At 44.7% G+C, this 24,595-nt stretch overlaps 1 protein-coding gene across 2 annotated transcripts in view; it reads left to right on the top strand.

Annotated features, from left to right (window-relative positions):
• The first annotated feature begins 775 nt into the window (after positions 1-775).
• ARHGAP42 (Rho GTPase activating protein 42) overlaps positions 776-24,595 on the top strand; it is a 596,304-nt gene continuing 572,484 nt past the window's right edge. For both annotated transcript variants that reach the window (XR_007772629.1, XM_050940918.1), the window contains exon 1: positions 776-1,217. Coding sequence is in view for 1 of the 2 variants with exons in the window: in XM_050940918.1 (XP_050796875.1) it covers positions 1,064-1,217 (154 nt within the window). In the remaining variant the exon portion in view is untranslated. The remainder of the gene's footprint in view (positions 1,218-24,595) is intronic.

The following is a 24,595-nucleotide window of genomic DNA, read 5'->3' as shown; positions in this document are numbered from 1 at the left end:
TCATGATGGTCCCTTCTGGACTTAAAATCTGTGAGTCTATGAAGTGAACTGGACTCCTCCCTTCCTTAGCCTATAGGCACCCAAGCCCTGCACCAACTGAGCTGGGACTACATGCTCTCTGCTGTTCTGTGGATGCCAGAGATGGTTGGAAGGGGGAGGAGTGCGAATAGCCAGGGCCCACTTATAAATGGGGGAAGCCACAGCCCCCCCCCCTTGTGAGTACATGAAGTCAGCAGAGGTGCAACAAGGGGGATTCTACCTGTGCCCCAAATCAGGGCTGAGCAGTATAACAGCAGAGCCCCTTTCCTGCTGGCATGGCGGCAGGGCAGCCAGGCCAAAGCTGAGTGGTGTTGCAACCCTGAGCGTGCCAGGTCGCAAGGCCACTCACTCTAATCCGGCCCGCTCACCCCTCTGCCCTGCACTTTCCCCAGTCCTCCTGGCGCCCCCACCGGCTCCACCCATTGCTCTCCCTGCTGCTGCCTGGCCAGAGGGCTCTGGAAGCGCTGGGTGAGGGGCCGCAGCTCCACTGGCCCCGTGGGCCCCGCTCCGCGCAGCAGCGCCCGTGGCCAGGGGGCTCCACGCGCCTTTCCCCGCTCGGCCGGGCACACAGGCGGGGAGAGACCCAGGGCGCCCTCGCCGAGACGGGGCGGAGACTGGCTGCCCGGGCGGCGCAGCCCCCGTCCCTCCTCCCCGGCGTGTGCATGCTGGGCTGGGAGGAGGCTGCCCCCGGCCGGGCCAGGGGAGGCTCAGATTCAAGGAGGGGACAGAGCCGAGAGCTGCCGGAAACGTCTAAGCGGCAGCCGCGCTAGCCCGGGGGAGCCCGTCATGCCCTGGAGGAGCAATGTGAGCAGCTGACAGCAACCCCGGAGCGCTGCTGCATCCGCCGCCTGCTTTGCTACGGGGCCGGGCCAGACTCACGGGGGCCGGCTCGTGAGAGAAGTAAACTTCCCCGGGACGCGCTTTCCCGCAAGTTCCCCTCTGCTCTCCCCAAGTCCCAGCCGCTGCTCTCTGCTCAGCCTCGCCTGCTCCCTCCCCCGGCAGCGGGGCTGCTGCCGCTACTGCCATGGGGCTGCCCACTCTGGAGTTCAGCGATTCCTACTTGGACAGCCCGGATTTCAGAGAGCGGCTGCAGTGTCACGAGATTGAGCTGGAGAGGACCAACAAGTTCATCAAGGAGCTGATCAAGGACGGCAGCCTGCTCATCGGGGCCCTCAGGAGTGAGTAGGGGGCAGTGCGAGCCCTGAGAAGGGTGGAAGCAGGACAGGGCATAGCTGGGGTGGGGGGGACAGGGAGAGGAGTGGGGGGTGGGGGGGAAGAGGCTTCTTTTGTTTGAATGGATGTAGGAAAAGGGCTCCCCTACTGGCAGCCAAAACAAAGTTTGCTGAAGTTTTTGTTCCCCACCTCCTTATCTTCAGGGAGATGGATCAAAGCGTGTGTGTGGGGGGGAGACGTTCAGTCTTGACTTGCATGTCGTTTTTCTTGTCTTTTTGCTTAGCTGGTGTGTTTCTGAAGAGACCCCAGAGTTCAGCTTTGTGTGTTTTAGGAGCGGGTGGTAATTGTGTCCGGTCTAAGACTCAACTCATTCCCGATGAATTCAAGTGCTTTAAGAGCATAGTGACACTTTAGCTGCATCTGTGTGCCCGTGTAGTATGTATTTTCACATGTGCGCAGCAATTAAAACATACATGGTTAGGCTGCCATGAGGGAAATCTTCCCAGCAAGTGAGGGGAATAAGTCCCATATGGATTTGTGGGGATCAAAATTCAAATAGAGAATGTCAGTGTAAACCCTCACCTATCACACTTTCTCAGTAATTGCATTCATCGCTAGCTAACTGGTATCGTGAAGTGGTGGTCCTAAACAGTGATGGAAAAAATTATGTCAAATGGCCAAAGCAACAAATTGGATTTTTAATGGCTTTGAGTGTGAGAGAGTATTTGTACCTTTTCTGGTTTTGTTGTGTATTTCTTAATGGATGTTTGTTTTTTAAATATAAGCTGTATAGCTTTTTGACTTCAACGGAACTATGTTTAGGAAGATAGTGAAGGAACGAGTAAACTAAATAGCTTAATGTTCCACTTTCCTTGAAGTTCCGGGTACTTTTATCGAGTGGTGAAGGGGGCTCTTAATGTGTTCTGGGAAAACGGGCCTCTTGTTGGAGTTGAGTCTGAAGACTGTAGAGCAAACATTAAAGATTGTTTCTGGTGTTACTGCTTCCATTTTGCACCTTTTTTCCCCTCTAGCCATTGTCATCCACCTCTTATCATTTTGTCAGACTGGGTGATCCCTTTTGCCTGTTGATCAGACATATTTGTTTAGAGCTACAGTATTACTTGACCAGAGGAGGTGATGACATACAGTTTCTCTTGCTATTTCCTTTGGTTGTTAAACGTCGCATATCTCCACCATAATGTTCTACGTCTTCATATACATTTTTCTCCAAATGATTACTTAATACTAATAAAGGTGAGTGTTAGCAGTATTACTGAACCTGGCAAGCTCTGAGCTGGTGTTACAACAAGTTCCCTATGCATCTGTACTAGTAAACCTCACTGTCTCTTGTGCTATGACATTTGCCTCATTGCTCAGAACAGTATTCAAGATATAGGCATACCATGGATTTATATAGAGGCAATATAATATTTTCTGTCTTATTGTCTGTCCCTTTCTTAATGATTCCCAGCATTCTGTTCACTTTTTGGACTGCCTCTGCACATTGAGTGGATGTTGTCAGAGAACTATCTACAGTGACTCCAAGATCTCTTGCTTGAGATTCCACCAACTCACTAGGTAACTTCACTCCTCTCCTAGTGAAATAGTTTTTTCTGATATCCAACCTAGACCGCCCCCACTGCAACTTGAGACCATTGCTCCTTGTTCTGTCATCTGCCACCACTGAGAACAGCCTAGCTCCATCCTCTTCGAAACCCCTTATCAGATAGTTGAAGGCTGCTATTAAATCCCTTCTCACTCTTCTCTTCTCAGACTAACTAAGCCCAGTTCCCTCAGCCTCTCTTCATAAGTCATGAGCCCCAGCCCCCTAATCATTTTCCTTGCCCTCTGCTGGACTCTTTCCAATTTGTCCACATCCTTTCTGTAGTGGAGGGCCCAAAACTGGATGCAATACTCCAGATGTGGCCTCACCAGTGCTGAATAGAAAGGAATAATCACTTCCCTCGATCTACTTGCAATGTAATGCAGTCCAATATGCTGTTAGCCCTCTTGACAACAAGGGCACACTGTTGACTCATAGCCATCTTCTCATCCATGGTAATCCCCAGGTCCTTTTCTGTAGAGCTGAAGCTTAGCCATTCGTTCCTGAGCCTGTAGCAGTGCATGGGATTCTTCCATCCTAAGTGCAGGACTCTGCACTTGTCCTTGTTGAACCTCATTAGATTTCTTTTAGCCCGATTCTCCAATTTGTTTAAGTCACGCTGGACCCTATCCCTACCCTCCATCGTATCTACCTCTCCCCCCAGCTTAGTGTCATCCACAAACTTTTTGAGGGTGCAATCCATCCCATCATCCAGATCATTATTGAAGATGTTGAACAAAACCAGCTCCAGGACCAACCCCTGGAGTACTCCACTTGATACTGGCTGCCAACTGATTGATCACTACCCGTTGAGCCCAACGATCTAGCCAGCTTTCTATCCACCTTGTAGTCCATTCATCTAGCCCATACTTTTTTAACTTGCTGGCAAGAATACTGTGGGCGATTGCATGAAAACCTTCCCTTTGTTTGCAACATACCTCTTAATTTCTTTCCTTAATTATTGATTGTATGGTGAAAAAAAATAAGGAACTCAGTCACAATATTTCTCTACACAGCCTTTTTTCAGTAAGTTGGTCTATATATTGTCTATTCAATTCTTAACACAGTAAAGCATTTCAAGAGATAGATTGCATGGAAGATGCAATATAAGATTGAGGGTATGTCTGTACTACTCGCTGGATCAGCGGGCAGTGATCGATCCAGCAGGGGTTGATTTATCACATCTAATGTAGACACGATAAATCGACCACCAAACACTCTCCCGTCGACTCTTGTACTCCACTGCCGCGAGAGGCGCAGGCAGAGTCGACGGGGGAGTGGTAGCGGTCAACTCACCGCAGTGAAGACATAGGGGTGAGTAGATCTGAGTACGTCGACTTCAGCTACTTTATTCATGTAGCTGAAGTTGTGTAACTTAGATCGATTCCCAGTGTAGACCCCCAGTGCAGACCAGGCCAAAGTTGTTTAATGTTAATGTCTGTTACTGGCCTACTGTTATGGCAAGTTAATAAAAATTTAATTAAAAATACACATAACTAATACACGTACAATACAAGTAATCGAATAACTTCTTTCTGGTAAACTCTTTTCCATTCCCACGCCTTTCTCTAGTGACCACTCTACCTGTCTCATGCCTTGATTAACCTAGCTGCAAGTTCATGCAGACAGAGTATTAGGGCTACATTCAACTTGGTTTGAGTGTGTGCAGATTTCCAGCTGACTTGAATGGAGTTTCATCTGCTTAAACAATGTCTGAATTTGTTCCTGTAGTATAGTATAAATAGGACCCTACCAAATTCATGGTCCATTTTGGTCAATTTCATGGTCATAGGATTTTAAAAATAGTAAGTTTCATGATTTCAGCTATTTAAATCTGAAATTTCACAGTGTTGTAATTATAGGGATCCTGACCCAAAAAGATGTTGTGAGGGGGAGGGTCAGAAGGTGATTGTAGGGGGCATTGCGATACTGCTACTCTAACTTCTACGCAGTGGTGTCAGCTCTGCCTTCAGAGCAGGGCAGCTGGAGAGTGGCGGCTGCTGGCCGGGAGTCCAACCCTGAAGGCAGAGCCGCCACCAGCAGCGGCATAGAAATAAGGATGGCATGCTATAGTATTGGCATCCTTGCTTCTGTGCTGCTGCCTGCACAGCTGGGCCCTGGATAAGCAGCTGCCGCTCTCCAGCTGCCTAGCTCTGAAGGCATCAGCTCAGAAGTAAGAGTAGCATGGTATGGTATTGCTGCCCTTACTTCTGTGCTGCTGCTGGCAGAGTGCTGCCTTCAGAGCTGGGCACCCGGCCAATAGCCGCCGCTCTCCGGCCGCCCAGCTCTAAAGGCAGCTCAGACGTAAGGGTGGCAAAACTGCGACCCCCCCCTAAAATAACCTTGTGACCCCTCCTCCCAAAATTCCCTTTTGGGTCAGGACCCCCAATTTGAGAAATGCTGGTCTCCCCTGTGAAATCTGTATAGTATAGGATAAAAGCACACAAAAGAGCAGATCTCACAGTCTGTGATGCATTTTTCATGGCCGTGAATTTGGTAGGGACCTAAGTAATACTAATCCAACTGACTCATGAATTCAGAAAAGCACTGGGAGAAATATTAAAGTTTTTGAAAACTGTCCCGTCTTCCTGTTAGAAGAATTAGTAGTCTTAATAAACAATCAACCTTGAAAAAGCCATCAGTATTGTAATCTTCTTGATGTGCAGGCTTAGCTTGAAAAGAAACTGGTCCATAAGTGGAAATGCCAGCTCCTTCAGATGCATTTTTTTTTTGACTGGAATTTTATGTAGCTTCCACCCACAAGTCTCTGCCTTGAAACCGTTTCACTGTTCATGCCAAACAGCTAGCTATTTCCTTGTTGTACAAACTAATAATTAACCCCAGTGATGAACCCAGCTTTGTGTGTGAAAAGCTTATTGGGATTTCCCGGCTGGACAAAACTTAAGCAAAAATATTACAAAATTGGAGCTGACAATGTGGTCACTATCTCCCTTGGGAAATTTTTTTTGTAAAAGATTTATATTTTTCAACAATGACTGTATTTTCCCATGTATAATGATATGTATACGTCTGGTGCCAAGAGATGTTTAAATACTATATGTCTTTTCTAGATTCCAACTATAGCAGCAGTAAATGACTTCAGTAAATGATACTTACTGGCTTTTGGTAGCAGTCAGTCTTTTATTTTTACAATTTTAGTTCTTTTTAAGCAACTATTTCGTCCACTTATACCTAGTATTCTATGGTAGAGTTATTATAGTGGTGATATACCAGATCTTTGCCTTGACTCATTTTAGTTTCGTTGCTTAAAGAGTCATATATGACTTCTGTTTGATAGGAGATTTGAAAATAATATATATGGACGTATCCGAGAGGTAGCCGTGTTAGTCTGGATCTGTAAAAGCAGCAAAGAATCCTCTGGCACCTTATAGACTAACAGACATATTGGAGCATGAGCTTTTGTGGGTGAATACTCACTTCGTCGGATGCATGTAGTGGAAATATACAGGGACAGGTATATATCTGCAAGCAAGAAGCAGGCTAGAGGTAATGAGGTTAGTTCAATCAGGGAGGGTGAGGCCCTCTTCTAGCAGTTGAGGTGTGAAAACCAAGGGAGGAGAAACTGCTTTTGTAGTTGGCTAGCCATTCACAGTCTTTGTTTAATCCTGAGCTGATGGTGTCAAATTTGCAGATGAACTGAAGCTCAGCAGTTTCTCTTTGAAGTCTGGTCCTGAAGTTTTTTTGCTACAGGATGGCTACCTTTAAATCTGCTGTTGTGTGTCCAGGGAGATTGAAGTGTTCTCCTACAGGTTTTTGTATATTGCCATTCCTAATATCTGATTTGTGTCCATTTATCCTTTTCCATAGGGACTGTCCGGTTTGGCCGATGTACATAGTAGAGGGGCATTGCTGGCATATGATGGCATATATTACATTGGTGGACGTGCAGATGTTCATGATGATCAGATGGTGTGGCTGATCTGGTTAGGTCCTGTGATGGTGTCGCTGGTGTAGATATGTGAGCAGAGTTGGCATCGAGGTTTGTTGCATGGATTGGTTCCTGAGTTAGAGTTACTATGGTGCAGTGTGCAGTTACTGGTGAGAATATGCGTCACGCTGGGAGGTTGTCTATGGGCGAGGACTGGCCTGCCACCCAAGGCCTGTGAAAGTGAGGGATCATTGTCCAGGATGAGTTGTAGATCCCTGGTGATGCATTGATGAGGTTTTAGCTGGGGACTATATGTGATAGCCAGTGGAGTTCTGTTGGTTTCTTTCTTGGGTTTGTCTTGTAGTAGGAGGCTTCTGGGTACACGTGTGGCTCTGTTGATCTGTTTCCTTATTTCTCGTGCGGGTATTGTACTTTTGAGAATGCTTCGTGAAGATTTTGTAGGTGTTGGTCTCTGTCTGAGGTGTGGGAGCAGATGCGGTTGTACCTTAGTGCTTGGCTGTAGACAATGGATCATAGGGTGTGCCTGAGATGGAAGCTGGAGGCATGAAGGTAGGCATAGCGTCGGTAGGTTTTTGGTATAGGGAGGTGTTATCGTGCCCATCACTTATCTGCACCATGGTGTCTAAGAAGTGGACCTTGGTTTTCACACTTCACCCTCCCTGATTGAACTAACCTCGTTATCTCTAACCTGTTTCTTGCTTGCAGATATATACCTGCCCCTGTGTATTTCCACTACATGCATCCAACGAAGTGGGTATTCACCCACAAAAGCTCATGCTTCAATACGTCTGTTAGTCTATAAGATGCCACAGGACTCTGCTTCTCTTCTTTTATATATGCAAGCGTATAAACAGGTTTCCTTAGGGAGTCTTATTTCATTAATTTATTTATAACGCAAAATTATGACTTTCTGTCTGCTAGTATAGCTATGAAAAAGCAGGGTCCAGAACATCTGGAAACTGAGTCTTGGGGGGGAAGAGGTGGCACAGGGCCTCGGGGGGAGGGAGAGGCGGGGCGGAAGCAGGGTCATGGTTCAGATGCTGGTGTCACTGCCACTTTTAGGGAGTTTCCGCTGCTCCTGCTTCTGACAACTATGTTTTATTCATAGTTTGGGTGAGAAAAAACAAGCTTTCTTGCTTGTTAAATTCGCAGTTGATTTCTTAACGTTGATTGAACTAGTCATTGAACCGAACTAGTTGAATTAACTGAAATGAAGAAGCTATTCTCTCTGTCCCTTCAAAAAAGGCTACTGCTGTAAAATCTGATTTAGGACTTCAACAAACTCTGGTTCCAGGTGCTTAACCAGTGATTCCACCAGTTCTTTGAAACTTGGCAGCTAACGTCTACTGCTTCAATATATTTTTTGTATTTAATTTAAATGATTATAATAAGGTTAGGTCTTAACATAGGTTGTCAATTTCAAATTTAATTTCAAATAGGTTTATTTAAAATTTAAACTCTATTTAATTTAAATGAAAGATCTGATTTAAATAAAAATAATCAGCATTTTTATCCATACTGTCAGTTTCTCAGCCTCTGGAGTGCATGATTCCTCTGCCATGTAAAAGTGTACCACGCTAAAACCACTGAGGCTCACAAGAATTGGTATTAACACTTCCAAGTAGTGATCTAGTTTAGTGTTCAGATCAGTGATAGGAACAGTGGATTAGTGACAGGTAAATTGTCTTGCTCATAATCTATAGATTATTTAGTGAAAAAGTGAGCATAGTTTTCAGTATGATAAGCAGCATGCAATGATTTGAGTGTTTAAGAATCCTGAGCCAGCAATCCTTTCTTTCTCTCACACATTCTCTCTTTCTCCCTCTCTCACACACCTACTTACTAAAGACTGTGACATCCAAAATCTCCCACAAATTCAACTTCCAGGAGCTTGAAAGTGTTAATATGGCGCAGAAGGATGTGTTTCATAGAAGATACATGCAGACAGAGGTGGATTAAAGTTTCCTGGGGCCCTGGGTCAGAGCAAGTGAGAGCCCCCTCCACACCCCTTCTGCCTGTGGTCCTGCCCCCATTCTGCCCCTCTGCCTGTGGCCCCACACATGACCTCACCCCTTCTGCCCCTTCCCTGGGGCCCTGCCCCTGTTCCACCCGGGATACCCCTGTGACACTGCACTCCATATTCATCACAGTGATATTAAATAGTTATGATGTATTGTATGCAAGGTAAGTCAAGTGAGGTGTCATTAGAAAGGTTATGATTTGCTGAATCTGATTTCCTATTTGTATGCATGTATCGTTTTCTATCCAAAGTTATGAATATTGACTATGTATCTGCATTGCAAAGTGTAGTTACACCTAGGCAATGCCCACTAGGGAAAAGGCTCTCAGTCTAGATAGCTGGCTGGGAAGGGCCCATTCAGGTTAATGAGCAACTAGAGAGAACAATAGAACTGAGGAGAAGCTTATCTCCCATCTGGGAAGCCTTCCTGAAGACTCTACAGACAACCTCCGAGTAATGGCTGCTGTGACTTTATAGGAGCATGTGACTAGATCATAGAATCATAGAAGATTAGGGTGGGAAGAGACCTCAGGAGGTCATCTAGTCCAACCCCCTGCTCAAAGCAGAACCAACCCCAACTAAATCATCCCAGCCAGGGCTTTGTCAAGCTGGACCTTAAAAACCTCCACCACTTCTCTAGGTGACCCATTCCAGTGCTTCATCACCCTCCTAGTGAAATAGTTTTTCCTAATATCCAACCTAGACCTCCTCCACTGCATCTTGAGACCATTATTCCTTGTTCTGTCATCTGCCATCACTGAACAGCCTAGCTCCATCCTCTTTGAAACCCCCCATCAGGTAGTTGAAGGCTGCTATCAAATCCCCCCTCACTCTTCTCTTCTGTAGACTAAATAAGCCCAGTTCCCTCAGCCTCTCTTCATAAGTCGTGTGCCCCAGCCCCCTAATCATTTTATTTGCCCTCTGCTGGACTCTCTCCAGTTTGTCCACATCCCTTCTATAGTGGGCTGTCCAAAACTGGATGCAGTATTCCGGATGTGGCCTCATCAGTGCCGAATAGAAGGGAATAATCACTTCTCTCGATCTGCTGGCAATGCTCCTACTAATGCAGCCCGATATGCCGTTAGCCTTCTTGACAACAAGGGCACACTGTTGAGTCATCTCCAGTCCCTTGTCCACTGTAATCCCCAGGTCCTTTTCTGCAGAACTGCCGCTTAGTCAGTTGGTCCCCAGCCTGTAGTAGTGTATGGGAGTCTTCCACTTAGGTGCAGGACTCTGCACTTGTCCTTGTTGAACCTCATCAGATTTCTTTTAGCCCAATCCTCCAATTTGTCTAGGTCACTCTGGACCCTGTCCCTATCCTCCAGCATATCTACGTCTCCCCCCAGCTTAGTGTCATCTGCGAACTTTTTGAGGGTGCAATCTATCCCATCGCCCAGATCATTAATGAAGATGTTGAACAAAACCAGCTCCGGGACTGACCCGTGGGGTAGTCCGCTAGATACAGCTGCCAACTAGACATCGGGCCGTTGATCATTACCTGTTGAGCCCGACGATCTAGCGAGCTTTCTGTACACCTTGTAGTCCATTCATCCAATCCATACTTCTTTAAGTTGTTGGCAAGAATACTGTGGGAGACTGTATCAAAAGCTTTGGTAGTCAGGATATATCACGTCCACTGTTTTCCCCGTATCCACAGAGCCAGTTATCTCATCATAGAAGGCAATCAGTTTGGTGAGGCATGACATGCCCTTAGTGAATCCATGTTGACTGTTCTTGTCACTTTCTTCTCCTCCTTCTTCAAAATGGATTCCTTGAGGACCTGCCCCATGATTTTTCCAGGCACTGAGGTGAGGCTGACTGGTCTGTAGTTCCCTGGATTCTCCTTCTTCCCTTTTTAAAAGAGAGGCATTATATTTGCCTTTTTCCAATCATCTGGGACCTCCCCCGATCACCATGAGTTTTCAACGATAATTGCCAATGGCTCTGAAATCACATCAGTCAACTCCCACAGTACCCTCAGATGCATTGTATCTGACCCCATGGACTTATGCATGTCCAGCTTTTCTAAATAGACAGTAACTTGTTTTTCTACTGCTGAGGGCTGCTCACCTCCTCCCCATACTGTGCTGCCCAGTGCCGCAGTCTGGGAGCGGATTTGTCTGTGAAGACGGAGGCAAAAAAAGCATTGAGTACTTCAGCTCTTTCCACATCATTGGTCACTAGGTTGCCTCCCCCATTCAGTAAGGGTCCTACACTTCCCCTGACCACCTTGTTGCTAACATACCTGTAGAAACCTTTCATTTTACCTTTCACATCCCTTCCTAACTGCAACTCCAGTTGTGCTTTGGCCTTCCTGATTACACACCTACATGCTCGAGCAACATCTTTATGCTCCTCCCTAGTCATCTGTCCAAGTTTCCACTTCTTGTAAGCTTCCTTTTTGTGCTTAAGCTCACCGAAGATTTCTCTGTTAAGCCAAGCTGGTCACCTGTCATATTTGCTATTTTTTCTGCACATTGGGATGGATCACCTGGTGCAAGACTGCATCTTGGGATGTCAGTATTTTTCCACTGACTAGCTTTGACCCAAGCTTTGAAACAAAGGATTTCTGCCATATGCAAAAGCTATATAAGGCAGGGGAGTGACATCATTGTGATTCTTCACTTACTCCCCACCAAGAAGACTCCTGGAAACACCTGAGGAACAAAGACTGAACTGGGGAAAGTGCTGGACCCAGTCTAAAGGAATTTTTAGCCTGTGAATGGAATACCTGGGGATTCCAAGCTGTAAGCAAATGCAGCTTCCCCTTAAGAATCTGCAACTTGTTTGTATCATCACTTAGGGTGAGAATCTGCTATTCATATCCAATTTTATTTAGAATACTAAGCTTAGTTTGCATTTTTGTTTATTTGCTAGGTAATCTGCTTTGATCTGTTTGCTATCATCTATAATCACTTAAAATCTATCTTTTGTAGTTAATAGATTTGGTTTTGCTTTATCTAAAACCAATGTGTGGGAATGATAATGTGGGAGAGAAAGCTGTTGCATATTCCTCTCCACATTGAGGGAGGGGGCGAAATTTATAATTTTGGGTTTATATTCCAGAGGGCATGCATGCCTTAGGAACTGGGAGGTGCCCCAGCTAACCAACCCCTGCATGGGAAGGCTTCAGTGAGCCTGCCTGCATGTACTGCAGTTGGGTGTGTCTCTATTTGTATGTATGCTGGTGAAGGTACAGGCTGAAACCTGGAGGGCTTGGCAGCTTGCCACAACAATACAGTGTAAGAGAGAGCCCAGGCTGGTGGGTCGGGGACCTCTGTGGTACCCCAGTTCCAGGTGGCACCCCGGGGGGGAACCCATCACAATCCCCGATTCCACCCCCATACTGCGGTCCCACAACCTGTTTGCTCCTTTCTGTTCCCCCACCCCCCCGCGGTCCCAAGACTGGAGAAGCTCTATCCCCCTGCCATGGCCCCAGGCTGCAGCCGGGAGTGAGAGCTCCCACAGCCCTGAGGCTACAGCAGTTAGCAAGAATGTCCTGGGGCCACAGTGGGTACTGGGGCTTCCCCCACCACCGCTGGTGCTTCTGTGGGAGACCAGGATTGCGGTGCTGGGGCTTTTCCCGCCTCTCCCTCCCGGCACTTCTGCTGGAGAGTGGAGTTGGGCGCTGGGGGCTTCCTCTGCCACTCCATGGCTTCTGCCAGGGATGGAGTCATGGGGCTTCCCATGGGCGGCACGTCACATAGACTGAGGAAGGCTGTGTCTCCCTGAACAGCCTGGCGTGGTCCCACTCACACTCCTTCCCGAAGTCCTGCTTGCCCTTCCCCCTGGGCACTGCCTGGTGCTGGGGCAGGGGGCTGGAGGTGCTGGGGCTCCTCAGCCTGTGCCTGGGAAGGGGGGGTGCATGCTCCACCTTCCCACCCTAAATTTGGAGGCTGGGCGTCTGTGCGCTGTCCGCCCGCCCTTCACTGCAGGTCCTTGGGCGGGGGATGAAGGGCAGAGTCAGCTAGGGGCTAGCCTCCCTCAGCTGGGGTTTCACCTGCTGCCCATGGGGTTTCCCCTGCTGCCCTGCGGCCACTGCTTGGGAGTGGGGTCAGGGGTTTCCCCTACTCACCTGCCTATCCCGTGGCTGGATTTTTCGCTGGGGTTCTTGGGCACAGGCTCCATCGGGCCAGTGTCTAATCCGCCACTGCATGGAGAACATCAGTCCCAGCAGGTAATGATTCAACTTGAGCAGCGTGTCCTCTGACTGGATCAAGATGAAGCATTGTATGCTAGGCCCTGGGATCGCTGCAGGCTTCAAGTCTGCTAAAGATGAGAGAACTGCATTACAGATTGCACTTATGCTACGGTGGGGTTTTTTATGCTGAAACTCTGAAATAGCTGTTCTTTTAAGGGTCTGTCTGCAGTTCTTCAGTTGCATAATTTTAGATGTAGTACCAAAGGAGTAACTAGAGCTCAAATGCCAAGATGCTAAATGTGGTGTAAGAATGTAGGTAGTCGAAGAAGCAGAACAGTTTACTGTAACTTGGAAAAAAACAAATGTGAATGTGGTTTCTTTAATCAGGAACTTCAATCATTTAATATTTAAAATTACTTCTGCAAAGGTCAGTTTAATCTGATTCTTAATGATCCTGTTTCTTTTCCTGCTATATCCTTCATTTGATATGAATAGGATAAATGCATTCTATTAATACAAAACTGGCTATTTTATGAATATCATCTTTATTACAATGAAAAATGTGACTCTGTGGTCACCGAATTTCACAGAATTGTAGAACTGGAAGGGACTTTGAGAGGTCTTCTAGTCCAGTCTTCTGCACTCAAGGCAAGAATAAGTATTATTTAGACCACCCCAGACAGGTGTTTGTCCAGCCTGCTCTTAGAAATCTTCAGTGATGAAGATTCTACAGCCTTGCTAGGCAATTTTTTCTGGTACTTAACTACGCTGACAGGAAGTTTATCCTAATGTCCAACCTAAATTGCCCTTGCTGCAATTTAAGTCCATTGCTTCTTGTCCTATCCTCAGAGGTTAAGAAGAACATTTTTTCTCCATCCTCCTTGTAACAACCTTTTATGTTATCATGTCCCCTCTCGGTCTTCTCTTCGCCAGACTAAAGAAACCCAATTTTTTCAATCTTCCTTCATAAGTCATGTTTTCTGGACCTTTAATCATTTTTGTTGCTTTTCTCCAATTTGTCCACATCTTTCCTGAAATGTGGCACCCAGAACTGGACACAATACTCCAGTTGAGGCCTGATCAGCATGGAGTAGAGCAGAAGAATTACTTTTTGTTTCTTGCTTACAACTTTCCTGCTAATTCATCCCAGAAGGATGTTTACTTTTTTGCAACAGTGTTACACTGTTGATTCATATTTAGGTTGTGATCCACTATCACCCCCAGATCCCTTTCTGCAGTACTCCTTCCTAGGCAGTCATTTCCCATTTTGTATGTCTGCAACTGATTGTTCCTTCCTCAGTGAAGTACTTTGCATTTGTCCTTACTGAATTTCATCCTTTAGACCATTTCTCCAGTTTGTCCAGATCGTTTTGAATTTTAATCCTATTCTCCAAATTACTCCAAACCCTCCCAGCATGGTATTATTTGCAGACTTTATAAGTGTATTCTATGCCATCATCTAAATCATCGATGAAGGTATTGAACAGAACCAGATCCATAACTGATCCCTATGGGACCCCATTTGATATGCCCTTCCAACTTTATCATGAACTACTGATAACTACTCCCTGAGAACGGTTTTTCAACCAGTTATGCACCCACTTCATAGTAGCTCTATCTAGGTTTTATTTCCCTAGTTTGTTTATGAGAAGGTCATGCAAAACAGTATCAGAAGTAGGGCTTTCAAATGATTTTAAAAAGTAATCACAATCACATTGTTGTATGGGATGTGGCTTCTCTTCCTTTCCTGCCTCAAAGCTGTGGCTCTTGGAGGCTGTCTGCTAGAGACCCAGGGCCACTCTGCAGGGGCCTTGTGCCTATGTGCTGTCTTCTTGCTCCTCTGGCTCTCTTGCATCCCCTGTTGGTAATGCTGTAATGGAGCTATCCTCTGCCCCAGGAGTTCTCTGTAGTTGGAGAAAGAGGGTCTGCCAAAGTTAACACAAACTGAGACCCTTCACTTTTCAGGTTTTACACTGACTTTCAGGTCGTGTGTAGCATCCCTGTCTTGGGACGACTTGCCCCTCCTCAGGTGCTGATCTGCTTTTGCAGGGACAAGTGAGGAACAATGCTTCCCCCTCTTCCGACTGTCTTACCCTCTTTCCCCTCTGCCAGTTTCCATCCTCTTTTTGACTGTGGAGAGGACAAATTTTGGCTGTTTTCACAGGCTCCAGTCAGGTTGGCTGTAGTAAGATGAAGTTGAAGAACTAACAGCCATTCTATGCATTCGAAGAAGTGAGCTGTAGCTCACGAAAGCTCATGCTGAAATAAATTTGTTAAGGTGCCACAAGTACTCCTGTTCTTTTTTTGAAGAACTAAGGAATTTTCTTTCCGGGGTGGGGTAGGAGGACACTAACTGATGAAGTGCTGAAAAATGTAATGCTTTGGTTCCATAATTTACAGGATGAGATTGAAGCTTAATAGGGAATAAAATCATTGGATACCGAGGTTCCCCAGTCTTCTGCCCTTACCTGTTTGGTGGGGAGATTTTGGATTCTTCTGGAGTGCCATAGCGAATGGCTTGTGCTTTTTTCACAGCAAAGCGCATGTAATTAAGGAGCAGCCACTGTTTGGTAAAAGAAGAATTACATGGAGTAGGGCTACTTGGTAAGTAAAACTCCCATTTAAGTGAAGCAAGTTCTTTGTTGGGTCCTCAGTTGGAGAAGCACGCTAATGATGATGAACGTCCAAGTTCTAGGTCTTGTCTGTGCTGGCGATTTGCCCAAGTTACTGTTATGGCCATCAGCTGCCAGCCTCTTAGTATAAACCCCTCTTGTGGACTAGCTAAACTGTTATTCTTACCATTGTGGCTAATTGGCTTCCAGCAGGGATGACTTGCGCTCTGGCAAATTGCTGCTTGTAACAGTGTCACCTCTCTGTGCTGGGGTTTGCACTGATGCAGCTATACTGGTGTTTGAAACCCCAGATAATCAAGGCCTTAGAAGGCAGTCTCTGAATGGCTGAGATAAAACAATTCAGAAAACTTGCACTGCAATTTGTCCCCTTCTTTGTATATTCTCTTCTCTCCTCTTTCTCTCGCTCCCTTCCCACCCACACTGGGCCAGAAACCTTTCTTTCTGCAGATAAAAGGAGGGGGGCACTCTACTGTTTACTGATTTGGCACCCACTCTCTGGAAACTGTTGGTTTAGAGCTCTGCTTTAGGGGAACGAAGGGCATCTTTCCTCAAATTGGTTCATAAATTGCTAGCAAGCCTGCTGGTCACTTGCTGTTCTGGAAATGATTGATCTAAGCACACAGTTAATATTAAAAATTAATTTAAAAAAATCCCTAGTTGTCTGTCTTCCCTGTTAAAATATTCAAGGTGATCAGGCAGCCCTAGTATTAAAAATATGAAAAGAATATCTGTACCAATGCTTGAGGAAGAACTTAAGTTAGTCTTCAGGGTCCATCAAGTGAAATCACTAGATAGGTTTCAAGTAGAGAAGGATTTGGAACCTGCCCTCTGGGAAACTTTGAAACAAGTAAGGCTCCTGCAACAATAAAGCTTTACTGGAGGAAATGTAAAATCCCTTATCTTTGGGGAGGAACAGAAGTCATAGAACTTGAAAACAAAGTTAAACTGTTTTTGTATTTTTGAATCTGCAGTGTACACAATGAGTACATCTAAAAACTCGTGTGTGTAAAGTGTGTGTCCAAATACATAAAATATTGTCAAGTTTATCCTTTCAGATGTAGCCCATGCAAGTTAATTTGCATATTTTAAAAGCAGCAAAGAATCCTTTGGCGCCTTATAGACTAACAGACGTTTTGGAGCATGAGCTTTCGTGGGTGAATACCCACTTCCTCAGATGCATGTGGTGGAAATTTCCAGGGGCAGGTATATATATGCTAGCAAGCAAGCTAGAGATAACGAGGTCAGTTCAATCAGGGAGGATGAGGCCCTGTTCTACCAGTTGAGGTGTGAAAACCAAGAGAGGAGAAACTGGTTCTGTAGTTGGCAAGCCATTCACAGTCTTTGTTCAATCCTGAGCTGATGGTGTCAAATTTGCAGATGAACTGAAGCTCAGCAGAGACTGTCCAGTTTGGCCGATGTACATAGCAGAGGGACATTGCTGGCATATGATGAGTAGAGAGTCCATATATCCAGACAGTCCTTCAGTGAGAGTGCCAATGCCTGAGATGATGGGGCGTCCAGGATTTCCGGGTTTGTGGATCTTGGACCAAGATCCTGGACGCCCCATCATCTCGGGCATTGGCACTCTCACTGAAGGACTGTCTGGATATATGGACTCTCTACTCAGACCCTATGCCACCAGCACTCCCAGCTATCTCCGTGACACCACTGATTTCCTGAGGAAACTACAATGCATTGGTCACCACCCAGAAAACACCATCCTAGCCACCATGGATGTAGAGGCTCTCTACACAAACATCCCATACACAGATGGAATACAAGCTGTCAGGAACACTATCCCTGATGATGCCACAGCACAACTGGCTGCTGAGCTCTGTGCCTTTATACTTACACACAACTATTTCAAATTTGATGACAATATATATCTCCAGATCAGTGGCACTGCTATGGGCACCCGCATGGCCCCACAATATGCCAATATCTTTATGGCTGACCTGGAACAACGCTTCCTCAGCTCTCGTCCACTCACGCTCCTTCTCTACCTACGCATTGATGACATCTTCATCATCTGGACCCATGGGAAGGAGACTCTAGAAAAATTCCACCACGATTTCAACAGCTTCCACCCCACCATCAACCTCAGCCTGGACCAATCTACACGGGAGATCCACTTTCTTGACACCACGGTGCAAATAAGTGATGGTCACATTAACACCACCCTATATCGAAAACCTACCGACCGCTATGCCTACCTTCATGCCTCCAGCTTCCATCCCGGACACATCACATGATCCATTGTCTACAGCCAAGCACTGAGGTACAACCGCATCTGCTCTAACCCCTCAGACAGAGACCAACACATACAAAATCTCCACCAAGCATTCTCAAAACTACAATACCCACACGAGGAAATAAGGAAACAGATCAACAGAGCCAGACGTGTACCCAGAAGCTCCTACTGCAAGACAAACCCAAGAAAGAAACCAACAGGACTCCACTGGCCATCACATACAGCCCCCAGCTAAAACCCCTCCAACACATCATCAAGGATCTACAACCCATCCTGGACAATGATCCCACACTTTCACAGGCCTTGGGTGGCAGGCCAGTCCTTGCCCACAGACAGCCTGCCAACCTGAAACATATTCTCACCAGTAACTGCACACCGCACCATAATAACTCTAGCTCAGGAACCAATCCATGCAACAAACCTCGATGCCAACTCTGCCCACATATCTACACCAGCGACACCATCACAGGACCTAACCAGATCAGCCACACCATCACTGGTTCATTCACCTGCACATCCACCAATGTAATATATGCCATCATATGCCAGCAATGTCCCTCTGCTATGTACATCGGCCAAACTGGACAGTCTCTACGGAAAAGGATAAATGGAACAAATCAGACATTAGGAATGGCAATATACAAAAACCTGTAGGAGAGCACTTCAACCTCCCTGGCCACACTATAGCAGACCTTAAGGTGGCCATCCTGCAGCAAAAAAACTTCAGGACCAGACTTCAAAGAGAAACTGCTGAGCTTCAGTTCATCTGCAAATTTGACACCATCAGCTCAGGACTGAACAAAGACTGTGAATGGCTTGCCAGCTACAGAACCAGTTTCTCCTCTCTTGGTTTTCACACCTCAACTGGTAGAACAGGGCCTCATCCTCCCTGATTGAACTGACCTCGTTATCTCTAGCTTGCTTGCTAGCATATATATACCTGCCCCTGGAAATTTCCACTACATGCATCTGAGGAAGTGGATATTCACTCACGAAAGCTCATGCTCCAAAACGTCTGTTAGTCTATAAGGTGCCACAGGATTCTTTGCAGCTTTTACAGATCCAGACTAACACGGCTACCCCTCTGATACTTGCATATTTTAGTTTGTATTAAAATTATGCCTGTTTACCATAGTGAGAGATGTGGGAAAAGTAGTGCTCCTCTAAGGACAATTTGAGTATGCTCCATATGTCCTGAAGGAGAACTTGTTGCTTCTAATATTGGTAGGACATATTATTGAGATACAGGGCCTAATCCTTTAAGGTGCTGACTGCCCTCAACTAATGAGAATTGAGGATGCATGCCATCTCACAGTATTAAGTCTGAACTGTAACAGATTTGTCCCTTGTCTATGAAAGATCCCTCAATGGTGTGCTGATGGTTGCAATGTTCGTTACTAAGCCCAGAACAGATCTCAAATAAGAGTAAGATTTGCTCCAGAAATGCTGCTTTCCAGCTGCTCTGGAAAGAGCAAATCAGGACTTCTTGCTATGTCAGTCAGGATTAAACAACAAAATCTGGAAGAAAAATCCTCAGGAGTACTTTATTTTTCGATAAGCTACATGTACTTAATAGTAATAAAATTCAGTAGAATGAGAGCTGCATATTGCTATCTTTTTTGCATCTTATTATTCAAGCCTGCTAAGAGAACCGAAAACTAATGCAGTTATTTCCATAGCTAGCAGGAATGTCTAAAGAGCAGATTTTTTTGGCTCATGTAACTCTGTCTAGGTATTACTAAGTACGTGTGTTTTTATAATATGGCACTAATATCACAAATCCTCTGTTACTTGGATTAAACTGAATGACAATAGGCAACTTGATGTAATGCAACATCTCAAATTTCTTTTTTGTTGACAGCCAGCAGCACGTTTTGACAGGTCTCATACTCCACAGTTCTGTCATTAGTTTTTATTCTTTGGAATGTGTTGATAGACTAGTGTTTTGGGTAATTCTTAAACAAGGAAACTTTAAGGATGATCTAAAATATTATTGTTAATGAAATCTGTGTGCTTTAAATTTGCAGTCCTCTTTGGTTAACTGGCTTCAGTGTCAGCCACAAATCCAGAAACAGAGACTGTGCCCACTGCAACTTTTATGTGAATGTGCCTTTGTTTGGCTAGCTGGAAGAAAAGGGGCAGGGCCCCTTGAAGGGCTTCTTTGCAAGAGTGAGGAGAAGGGGAAGAATTACAGGAATGGACAAGAAGAGCAGGGTGCAGTTGGCCAGGTCAGCATTACTGCAGTGCCCTTCTTGCTGGCTGGAAGAGTGGGAAAGGTATTTATACCCCATGCAGCTACAGAGCAGCCCTCTCTACCAGGACTAGACTGGTATTTACAGCATAGGGTCATAAGTTGACTGGCAGGCAGTGACTAAAAAAGGGCTTGGGGAATCGTGGTGGATAATCAGCTGAACAGGAACTCTCAGCACAGCACTGTGGCTGTAAGGAGTAAAAGTGATACATGAATATCGTGGCAGCCGGGGAGTTACTTTTAGGGGTGGATGGATTCGATTTGTATCAGTAAATATCAGTAAGCATCGATTTCACTGCAGAAAGTGATGAAAAAATATTCTTATTGATGATAATCAAAATCTACAACTAGGCAAAGTAAGAAAAATGCTGCTTGAAAACTTATTAGTGTTTGATTTAAGGATATTTTTATATATATATGTATATTTTGACATGTGATGTTGACAGTTTGTGTTTTAATAGTTATAGAAAGCTTTCAGCTTTTGATTCTTAACATCTACTGTAATTTCTGTTATTGTCAGATCCCCATAATTTTGCACAACTGTGGAAACTTACATAGAAAAAATGCTTAAAAATAAAGATTGATATTACTTGTTGAAATTATATTAAAAAAATACAAACCAAATTCTGTCAAGCCTAGTTTTATTACTTCTGCATTTGGCACAGTGCAATTGCCACTGGAATACTGTGTCCACTTCTGGTGTCTACGATTCAAGAAGAAGGTTGAAAAATTGGAGATGGTTCAGAGGAGATGGAGAACCACAAAAATGATAAGAAGGTTGGAAAATATGCCTTATTGTGATAGACTCAATGAGCTCAGTCTGTTTTATCTGATTAAAGAGAAGATTAAGGGGTGGTAGTGAAATACTTGGGCCTACAAATTTACCCTAATTGTCAGCTTCACTGGAAAAGTGAGTGAAAGTATATAAATTGTATAGGTTCAATAACCTATGACAAATGTTTGTGGGGAAAAAATCAAAAAAAGGGACAAGGACTGAATTAGTCCAAACAAAAGGTCTACAAATATAATTCCAGGACTGTGTTAAGATCAGGCCTGGTAAAGAAGCACAGTGTGAAATTGGAAATTGGTGAACCAAAACTGGTGTTTTGGAAACTAGGCCTAATTGGTCGACAAAATAATGAAATGAATTATTCTATTACTCCCTTTTGGGGTCCTTTAAAAGAGAGAGCGAGAGAGAGAGACTTTAGGGGAAAGCAGAATACCATGATGCTGGCTGATTGAAAGGAGGGGACGCAAATTCTGGCTACATGAAAGATGAGAGAAGGGAATGAGCAAGCTTTACCATCATGGTTCCCCCTGGCTCCTGAGACCCTGGATCTTCTTTGTCCTAATCCTGAGAGATGTTTTGACCAGACTGGGCCAGAAAGAGGGACCAGATGATGCTTCCAGCCCCTGTTAAATCCTGACCACCGCCTGAGATGAGAGACTTCATCTCCTCCCTCCTCCTCCCCCTCATTTTTCCTTTTCCTTCCCTACCTTCTTTTTTCTCTTTCCTATCTGTCTCCTTTTTTCTTCTGTCTAATAAGAGTCTGGCTTAGCTGGCAAAGACTGCATGTTTTACAACAGTGCTGTAAGACTGTGACCAGAGATGCAGCTGTACGCAATGCCCTAAATGGCCTAGTTCTGGAACAAATTTGCCAAGTCTTGGCGTGGCCAATAAGGCTGTGTGCTGTGCCTGTGTTTTTCTCGCAGTGAGGCTGCAATTGAGAGTCTGCACCAGAGACAGAAGCTGCATTTTTTTAATCTTCGCTGTTCTTTTCTTTCCCCTTCTTTGTGTGTTTTGCTTTGCCTTCTAGGGAAAGAGACTGGACTTCAGCAACAGCTCCAGTCCATCTCAGCTAGCTGCTTCTCTGTTCCCCAGAAGCTCAGTTATTACCGTCTTTAATACCATTTACGAGACTGTCAAACAAGGGCTTTTTCTCCCTCCTTCTTAAAGCTCTCTACAGTTAAAGGGAGCAACAGATGTTATTAAAATGAAAGCCCTTTTTTTATACTTTAAGTTTCAAATGCTTTGTTACTTTTCAATGTGTCTTTAATAAAAGGTTTAAAAGATTGTTAATGATGTGTTTGCCATGGTACTAAGCAGGCTGACGTCTCTGTATGCCAACTCCCAAACTTCGTTTAAAGCTGATTTTTGTTGAACAGTTACAGGGCAATGTTAGCATTTTGGCTCTTTGGGCCCATACTTTCCATCTAAATTAATACAATAGGGTAACCTGATCTGTTTCTAAATACCTTTATTGGGAACAGAAATTTGATAATAGAGGTCTCTTCAGTCTTACAGGCAAAAGGTTTAACAAGACACTGTGGAAGTCGAAGCTTCACAAATTCACAGAGGCTACTTTTTTTTTTTTTTAACCAGGGAGGGTAATTATCCATTGAAACAGCTTACTAAGGGTTGTGGTGGATTCTCCATCACTGGAAGCTTCAAAATCAAGATTAGATGTTTCTCTAGTTCAAATCTAAGGGTATGGCTACATGTGGAATTTCAAAGCGCTGACCCGGCAGCGCTGCGGGAGCGCTGCCGTGGCAGCGCTTTGAAGTGTGAGTGTAGTCAGAGCGGCAGCGCTGGGAGAGAGGTCTTCCAGCGCTGCATGTAAACCACATCCCTTACGGGTGTAGCGTGCAGCGCTGGGAGCCGCGCTTCCAGCGCTGCTGCCATGATTACACTGATGCTTTACAGCGCTGTATCTTGCAGCGCTCAGGAGGGTGTTTTTTCACACCCCAGTTGCAGCGCTGTAAAGTGTGAGTGTAGCCAAGGCCTAATAGCTATGATTGAATGACTTGAGAGGTCTATGGCCTATGTTGTGTAGGAGCTTAAACTAGATGATCATCAATGGTCCCATCTGGCCTTAACATCTATGGACCATTGTTAAATTAGCAGCAACCTGGCCTGCTGATTGAGCATGCCAGGGTACTATAGTGTTGCAGTATTCCCAGCCACTGTCAGCCCTGTAATCAGCAAATTGAGGAACTTCACACGGCCACCACTAAACTGTCAAGTTGAGAGCCGTGGATTCAGCAAAGTACTTAAGCATGTGTACCTAACTTTAAACACGAGTAGTCTCATTAAAATCCAAGGGGCTACTTGTGTACTTAAAATTAGGCATATGCTTAAATGTTTTGTTCAGTTGGGGCCTCAGTTTTTGTTTACTTAAAGATTATCATTAGGTAATTTACAGGAAAACAACCAAATTTCCGATTTCTTCATAAATCAAACATTATTTTATATATTTTTAAAAGTTGAAAAACTCCATTTGAAATGGAGGTTTTATGGGCATAAAAGTAAGGATGATTCTGAGAACTATATTTCACTATGTCACTGGTCTACATTAGAGGTCGTAGTTCATATGCAAATATACAGACAGTGCAGTTTGCTGTTTGCAAGCCTCAGTATTTTAGTGTCTGTATCTGCATTTTACTCTGCATCCTGAGGTCATATGATAAGTTCAAAATACAGTTCATGAACATGGGTGCAGGCACTTTGGTACTGTTTCCTGTTTAAATAGCCCTGAACTTCTGTTGTGCTGTGGGATTTCCTGACTTGCCTGTTAATTAAAATTTTGAGTTTGTGCTTTATTTCTAAAGTTTGACTCTTCATGTAGTTTTCTGAAGGTACCTTTGTCTGCATCTTTGCTGGGTGATGCAACAAATTTGCATGTTGTTAAAATAAAGGAAGTAATGTGTATCTAAAACTTAGAAATCTTGATTTAGCCATAGATTTGCAAAGTATAAAACTGCAAAGAAAAATAGACATTTCAGATGCTATTTAACAAAACATTTTAACAGGACTGAATTTCATGCTCTGCCAGAATGTCTCTGGAAAGCCAGGTGCCTTCATAAACTAATACCTCTTCTTCTTTCCTGCCCTGTCAGGTAAAAAGCAAACTTATTCTATGCTGATGGCAAATTATTAAAAATTAGAGATGAGAAAGACCCACTGGATCATTTGTTTCATTATCCTTCCAGTACAGGATTGTTCCTTAAAATGTATTTTCTTGTGTGTTGTCTGGTCTAGTCTTAAACACTGTTAGCGTTCTTCAGAACCATTCAGAGACCTTAGTTCACTTTTCAGTTCTGATCTTCCAGTCTTACTCCACCCATTTCCATTTTCCCTGGTGTCCTATCAATGACAGCGCCTCCAGGTTACATGGACCCTCTGATTCCAGTTCCACTGATCATGATGCATCTTCTTTATCTTGCAAACATTTTAATATAATCATTTAAAAACAAATAATTGATGCCCAGACCCCTAACCTTATGCCTTTGGCCAAAGGTGGCTTGTATATAGCAGAGTTGGAGTCCTGTCTTTACCACAGACTCAGTTGGTTACATAGTCTTTGAGATAGTTTGGTCTCCTCAAGAGGTGATCTCACTGGGAATGACCTATCTCTGTCTCCCTGTCACTGAGTCTAGAATACTGTCTCTGTGTAATCTTCTCCATCCTGTGGAGTTGGCCTCTGGATGGTTCTCTGTGTCTGCGATCTGTGATGATCTCAGGCTCTTTCTGGATGTTGTATCTGCTGGCTCATAAGTATCTTTTGTTCCTTTGG

The sequence above is a fragment of the Gopherus flavomarginatus genome, chromosome 1, assembly GCF_025201925.1.
Source record: "Gopherus flavomarginatus isolate rGopFla2 chromosome 1, rGopFla2.mat.asm, whole genome shotgun sequence".
Classification (NCBI taxonomy): Eukaryota; Metazoa; Chordata; order Testudines; family Testudinidae; genus Gopherus; species Gopherus flavomarginatus.
Note: the sequence above shows the minus strand (reverse complement) of the source record. Positions and strands in the feature narration are given on the sequence as shown.